This window comes from Mycetomoellerius zeteki, unplaced genomic scaffold (assembly GCF_001594055.1).
Source record: "Mycetomoellerius zeteki isolate Tzet28-1 unplaced genomic scaffold, Tzet1.0 scaffold223, whole genome shotgun sequence".
NCBI lineage: Eukaryota > Metazoa > Arthropoda > Insecta > Hymenoptera > Formicidae > Mycetomoellerius > Mycetomoellerius zeteki.
Window position 1 is genome coordinate 465395 of NW_017257198.1, and position 7645 is coordinate 473039.

The 7645-nt window shown below is 40.0% G+C and overlaps 1 protein-coding gene across 2 annotated transcripts in view; it reads left to right on the top strand.

Moving 5' to 3' along the window:
• The window catches only part of dally (division abnormally delayed protein), a 60321-nt gene that overhangs the window by 17987 nt on the left and 34689 nt on the right, over positions 1 to 7645 (top strand). For both annotated transcript variants that reach the window (XM_018448691.1, XM_018448690.1), the window contains exon 4: positions 192 to 393. In XM_018448691.1, the coding sequence (XP_018304193.1) occupies positions 192 to 393 (202 nt within the window). The remainder of the gene's footprint in view (positions 1 to 191; positions 394 to 7645) is intronic.

A 7645-nucleotide genomic window follows, 5' to 3' on the forward strand; every position in this document is an offset into this window, starting at 1 on the left:
CGGAAGATTTTTTGTTTCTAACAGTAAGATTTATAATTATCCGCGTTATAGGGAGATTATTACGGAGTGATTTATAATTATTAGATCCGCGTGATAATCGGTATGATAATCACGCGGTGATTTGCGACCGGCCGCCTCAATTTCGCGAGTTGCGAGCCTACGGAGAGAGAAAATGCAAATAAATGTTGCAGAGGCTGCCTGACGGAGCCGGCATCCGAACTGGATCTCGCGTGGTCCGGTTACGTGGAGGCGGTCGAGAGGCTCGTCGCGGCGGTGAGCGGCAACACCGATTACCACGGTTTGAACGTCAGGATCGCCGTCAGGGAGTTGGACTCCCGCATTTCGGATGCCATCATGCACGCAATGGAAGACGGTCCGCGGCTCGAAGAGAAGGTGAGTGACAATGAGATCCAAGAGTTTTCGCATCGCGGAGCTCATAATTAGCGAATGTCGCTAATTGCGAGCGATTGAAAACGTGCGGATTCCATGCGAATAATCGAGGATTGCGAAAGAAATTGTTCTGGAAGTAATGTATGGAATTTTTAAGACATCTGCACACGGAAAATTTGACGATAAACTTACAGTTTATCGAAATTCAAGTATAATACAATATATCGATATTTCTCAGTACATGTAAATATGGAAAGAACGATTTTACCGAAATATTTAAAAATTTAAGTAGACACAAATTTGAAAATAATTTTATTATACTATCTATCAAAATAGTTATAGAGGAAATTTAACTATGAGTAATGTTATAAACAGTTTTGACATTTTAGCAACCTAGCGTTCTACAATTTTGATAGTCTAATAATAAAATTTATCTTCACACGTTTGAATCTGATAGCTAAATTTTTAAATATTTTAGTAAAAACACTGTTTTTTTCGTGTATGCATGCACACACCTACACTAGAAAGAATCTGATTGTATTAATTGGAATTTTGGTTGAAAATGAATAAATCAGAATTTCCTGATTGAATTTATTATAATTCTAGTTGAGATAACCAAAATTGAATATGAATATTCAGGATCTTTTCTTTCTTTCATTTTTAACTAGAAATACATATTTCAAGCTCTACGTATCATATTAATTGTGAGAAAAATGTAAGGTAATTGGGGAGAAGACTCCACACCTAAGCCATTATTCTTGAATAATTTCTTAACGTTATTAAATTAAGTTACGAAAAAATATTATTAATATTCTAGAGATCTTTCTTTATTTACACAAATTTATAATATAAATTTAACGTTTAATATTTCGTATTATTGGAAAAAATTGATATATCATACTTTGCAAAAGTGGCATCTTTCCCCTATATGTGTGGATAAGATGCCACCTCTTATGGGAAAAAATGTTACAAACAATTAAATAATGCGATGCAATATAAACTTGCATATTTTACTTATTTACAATCCATAATGAAGAGTTTAAGCTATAAAAACACATAAAGGTATGATAAAACATAAATTGAGGAAATATGAAAGAGAGTAACTTAGGAAGTAAGTTGGACATATTTTTATTCGTTTAAACAGCATTTTATTAACTTAAAATATTTCGATTATATAAAGCATCCAAAATTTTAATTCATACAATCATTTTAATAACGATTTCAAGCAGGAAAAATTGTGTTTTGTATTTACTGACATCTTATCCCCAAGTGTAAGAGGAATATTCAATTGCAATTTTTACGCACATAAGAATATTATAAATTATAATCTATATAATCCACATGACCGCCAGGCAACACTGATTGAAACCGTATATTATTTGCTCGGTTTTACAGTAAATACATCGAAATACGGACCTTAGCTATTAACATACCAAATATTACAAAGAGCATGTTTCACGACCTACTTTTTCGTATTTAGTATAATCTTTTCCAATCAACATTGGCATGAATATGTTCATCCAACCTGATAACTGCGCAACTGTTTGCAACACGTTTTTGTACAGTCAGTATGGTCAACGCGCGTTCTATGAAAAAACTATAAATAAATTGGTATCTTCCCCCTTACGGCATCTTCCCTCGACCTTATGACATTTGTGACATAATTGCATAAATTATACAGTTAGAAGCTCCATTTTTAAAGTTATTACTGCGCTATAACGTTTGTAATAATAATACAATTATAATTTTTTATACAAAAAAATATATGGCTCTCTCTCTCTCTCTCTCTCTCTCTCTCTCTCTCTCTCTCGCAAACGACTATAAAATTATTTTATCATGCAATTACATAAATATCAAACACTTTTCTCTCAGTGCACTGTCTTCATTCGATCGCCTCTTTTTCCCGACGCTTTTCACATTCGTCTTCCACGCAGCGCGCCCCAGCTTATACCCTACTCGTATTGCCCTCCTCGAGACAATTCTTCGTTCAGCGAACACGCATAAGTTATGCACTCGCTCGCGCCGTTCGCCTTGCCGCCCTCTTTCGCAGTCGTCTCCCTCTCGTCTCTCTCTTCCTCTTCCAACCTACCTTCCCTACCTACACCACGATTTCTCGTCCCTTCGTTCCGGTTCTCGACCCCGAGTGCCGACGAAATGGGCCGCTCCGCTCGCGCGCGGAACGCAATTAAAAGTTTCTCACACGGGCGGCCACGCTGCACCGCGCCGCGACGACGACCACGACGACGACGACGACGATGACGACGACAACGACGACGACGACGACGACGACGGAATCGATCCCTCTGTTCGTTTCGTTTAAAATCCAGATTCCTCGCTCGTCGTCTCTGCGGTTCCTTCCTTCCCGCGATCGGGTCGAAAATCGATTCCCCGATTACTTCTCGTTTCGTCTTAACTAACCGACAGTTTTGCGGCTCCCTCGCCTTGTTTTAAAGTAAAGATAGATCCGGATCAAGAGCTGGCAAAAAACGAGACTTAAGCGCATCAAACTTTTCCTTCGGTTCCCTTTGATTCGCCGTACGGCCCGACCATGCCTCTCGCTTCGTCATATCCTTCGGGGGATATACCGAATATTCTTCTAATCGCGCGAGAGAGTCTTATCCTGCATCGATTTCGGACTCGTCGAATCGCGAACAAAGGTTTGCACGGCCCGAATCGGGGGAGGGACGGGGGTGGGAGGGGGTCCAGGGCTCTCGTGGGACCCGGCGGCAGGTCCCCGGCTTCGTACCTGTTCGTGCCTGTGTGCACTCCAACCCGTTGCATTCAGGGGATCTCTCTCACGAATCCACTAATAATTCCCGGCGGTCGGCGGCCCGGGCGCATTCTGCGAGCATTACGTGTCTGCATTCCACGTGTGGGCCCTACGATCTCCCTCTTCCCTCCCCCCCCCCATGTTCCGAGGATCTGGGGACGGCGGCGTGGGGCCCAGGGGATCGTTAAGGTAGCACCTTAACGGCCTTTTTACGAAAAGACGCCCGACAAGGTGTTCCCTGCACCCCTGGATGTCCCTCATTATTATTCATCCCGCGGCGCCCCGCGCACTGCTCCTATATACACGAAGGCGTTTAACTTATTCCTCCCGACCGACGGATACTCCTTCTCGCCCTCTCTCTCTCTCTCTCTCATTTCATCTTGGCTTCCCTATCGACGGAGAAGTTCGACGAAAGTCACGTTATACCGCCCCGGATTAGCACGGGAATTCTAAGGCGCAAGAGAGTGGCCAAAGAGGGATTAGTGAAAAATCCAGGAGACACGTTGTAATCTTCTTGCTGAATCCACAAGAGATTCGTTGCCTTCGCAAATCAGAGTGGATAGAATAGGAAGTTTCAAACAGACAGTATAAGTTCGAGGTAAAATCTTTCGATCAATATTATTAAATATCCTTTTGTATTATAGGGTTAGTTTTTAAAATAATGTAATAAAATAAAATTATGTAAGAGAAAGATGGAGAAAAACAAGGAGAAACAGGGAGAGGAGTTGAATTTTATGTATAATAAGAATGAAACAAATGTTGCCAAATTATGCATACTGGATATCTACTGAAATTAGGACTTTGTGGAAATTCCTCGTCTAATTAATAGAACGATGAGTTCGTCCTAGTTACACCTGAGTCTTAAACGTCCCTTGGAAACCATTTATTTTAAAGTCAGCTTTATGTCAAAATGGTAAATGTCATCCCTTTTTTAAATAGATTTTCTCCGCGAGAGATAGAAGATAATAATAGATTTTTATGTAACCTTACACGAGCTTATAAATTCATACGGTTCTATTCAAGCTATGTTGGATATTTTGTTTTTCTTTTCCTTGAAAAATTTAAAGGATTGAGAAAAAAAACGTTCTTTCTCAAACGACTCATTAAAATACATGCCACTTATTCTCAAGTATCGTACTATTCGAGCAAATCGTTTGAGAAGAAACATTCTTTCAAAATTCTCTGTGTTTACCTAGAATGATGAACAAGGTTAAATGTCCTTAGAGGATCGACGTTCGTGGACCAAGTTCTCGCAAAGAAATGCCTTTTATTCACGGTAGCGCCAGGGATCCTTCTTACAATGTCGCTCGAGCGCTTCCATAATTGGGCGAATGCGAAAAAGGAGACATTGCCTTTTCGCATACCTTCCTTTCCCTCTCCCTCTCCACCCCCCCTCCCTCTCTCTCTCTCTCTCTTTTAGCGTCTGTTCAAACAGAATTAATCTCTTGTCATTATTCATCGTTGTATCTTCTTTCTCATATCCAGTTTCGCAGGTTACAACAACATTCGAAACTTCGCTTCGCTCGAACGCAACTGAACTGGTTTTCTCGGGAAAAAAAATTAAGCAAAAAATTAATAAGAATTAATTAAAAAGTTTAAAGAATGAAAATACATCACGGGAGATAAATAAAAAAGATATGTCTTGTGGATAAGTGCAATTTCATGATTTGCGTGTTATGCTTGTATCAGATCGAGATTGAAATTAACCAGTCAGAAGAAAATCGACGTCAAGTTTAGTGATCCTTTGCTTTGATTGGTCAAATTCAATCTCAAACTCAAACTCTAGTTTGATATGAGTACTATAATTTGGTAACAATTTTTTAGTAAATTTCACGACGCAATACGTGTTTATAATATTTCGGTCGAGGATACTTGACGACGGTAGAATATCCCTTACGTTACTATTGTAAATCTCTTGAGTTTCGATTTGGCTCGCATGGTTGCCCAGGTTTGACCTAGATTCATGATGGACGGATTACCGTGTAATTTGGGCAAACGTATTTACATGTTATCGAGTTCAATCGCTTAATCGGGTCTTGGAGTTAGGTCGTGCCGAATGAGGGTATGCAGCTCAATGTTACATGTCATATCGGATAATTTCGTCCCGATGAATTCCGATATTGGGATAAATGTCAGCTTGGAGTAGAACGGCTTTCCAACATTAATTTTATACGTTTTAATTTTATTCAGATTACTGTATGCCCTCCTATTTCATTCCCCCTACTCTTCCTCTGCACAGCTACGATATGATACGATGATGATGAATTGATATGATGCAATTTGTTTGGTAAAACGACATGGCGATACATAAATATTGGATTACTGAACAGGAACCTTTTAGCAAGAAAAGAATAAAATGTTAACTAAAATAATATTAGCTATGTGTTATAATCCATCATATATGACAGTAATAAAGAAATGATAATAATAAATAAGTAAAAATTATATCGCTCTTACTTTAAAAGTGACACAATTTAAAAAAACGTGATTTTTTTTTAGTTATTATAAATGAGTTAGATAAATATTATTCTATAAATTACAAAAAGAAAATAACTTTATATAAATTCGTCAAAACGTCAACTCAAAAGGGATAAAAAGGAAATAAGGAACAAATAAATATAAATTGCAAACTTCATTTGAAATAATATGAACAAATAAATTTGGTAAAGTAAAATTTAATAACAAACAGAAGGTAAAAAACTCGTAAATTATCACAGGATAATTCTGTGAAAGTTGTGAAATGAAAATGGCAAAAATGACATTTGATTACGTTAAAAATATATTTTTCTTGTCAATATTTGATTAGTCAATAATTTCCTGTCAAATTGAAAAATAATGTTCCCCTTTTCTAGGAAATTAATGTTTTAATTGTGTCACTTGTGAAGTAAGGGAACGCCATTAATATTAAATAATAAGAAATAAATTATTCTTTTCCATAAAGATTGTTCTGTCATAAAATAATTTTCTATTTTTCGACGAATTATTAGAACTTTATTCTACGGGAAGATATATTATCGTCGAGCAAAATTCACGCTGATCCCTGTGATACGTTTCATGCCCATACGTGTCGGTATATCCGAGTTGAGGACAGGTTCTTGGCGATCTTTCCAGACGTTACGCCGCGGTGATTCGATATCGATGACACGCGTATCCATACGTATAGGTATACGTGTAACTTGGACGATAAACGTCCGTATTGGCGCAGAAATCACGGTAGAGAGAGAATTCCTTGATTCCCGCCTCTTCCGCGCGCCGATATTTCTTCTTTCTCTTTCTCTCCTCTCTTTTCTCCTCTCCCCGGCGATAGATATACAACGTACCGAGCCACAGTTTCTCTGGCTTCGACCCAGCCTCCTACGCGGTCGATATAATCATCCGGCGACGCGAGGAACAACGCGTGCACACCGCAGAACCGCGGAGGAGGACAAGGTGATGAGGGACGGGACGGCGGGACGCGATGACGAAGAAGAGGAGGATGAAGGAGATGAAGGAAGTGGAAGAGAGAGGCATTGGCACGGTGCCGGGTGAGGAATCAATGACCCATTCCTCCATTGGTATTTTCGGTACCTACTTCAGATAATTGCGTGCTTCACCGGCCGCGAATACGCACGACGAACGTGTGACTTTCTCCCCTTTGATCCCCTCGGCTTCTTCAAGCTTGTCTTCTCCGGGTATATCTCATCGTGTACGCTCGTCTCGTCGGATTGCTCTCCGCTTGCGAGTTTGGCGAAACTAGATCCAACTCTGCAGAAGCCGCTCTTATTGCGAGCTCCAGCGAAACTGGTCGAGTTCTTCCCCGTCGACGAGATCCCAGATCGCGTGAGTTCTCCCGAATCTCCGGTTCGATCTCTACTTAGATACTCGAGTCTCCTTGGAGCGAAATAATAATAACATAACTATATCTCTCGCATCGCGAAAGATTTACGAGAGACTCATGGGAGCCTCGAGAACTTGGAACGTCTTCGTTGCAGGCGTTTTGACATCGTAGGAAATATCTACTTCGTTTCCGCGAACATTTTCGGATGTTGCGCGACACAACGGCGTGAGTCTCGTGTACGCTATCTTTAGATATCTCGGTTAAAATCGAGAAGAACGCAATCGATTTTCCGCGAGCGTATGCACCATCGGTGTACGAAGAAATCTCTGATAGCGATCTGACGGGTCTGCGTATGAATATGAATCATTTTCCTAAGATTTATAGTTAAGGCAACCATTGTGATCGGGATACATTCTGAGAAATCGATCGGCTGATGTCACGATTTTATTTCCGTAGGCGATATTAGATGGTATCGCTTTCGACCACCGTTCCTTGAAGTGATTACGTATGTATAGTCATCGGGAGTCTAGGAAATCGTGGCGATTTGTATGAAACGCTTCATTTTTCCGTCCCTGACGGCTATTGATTCGCTCATGACGCGCATTCTCTTTCTTACAGTCAAAAGAAGAGCTTTTGTGAGGATACAGAGAGAAGAAAAGTTTCCTGCT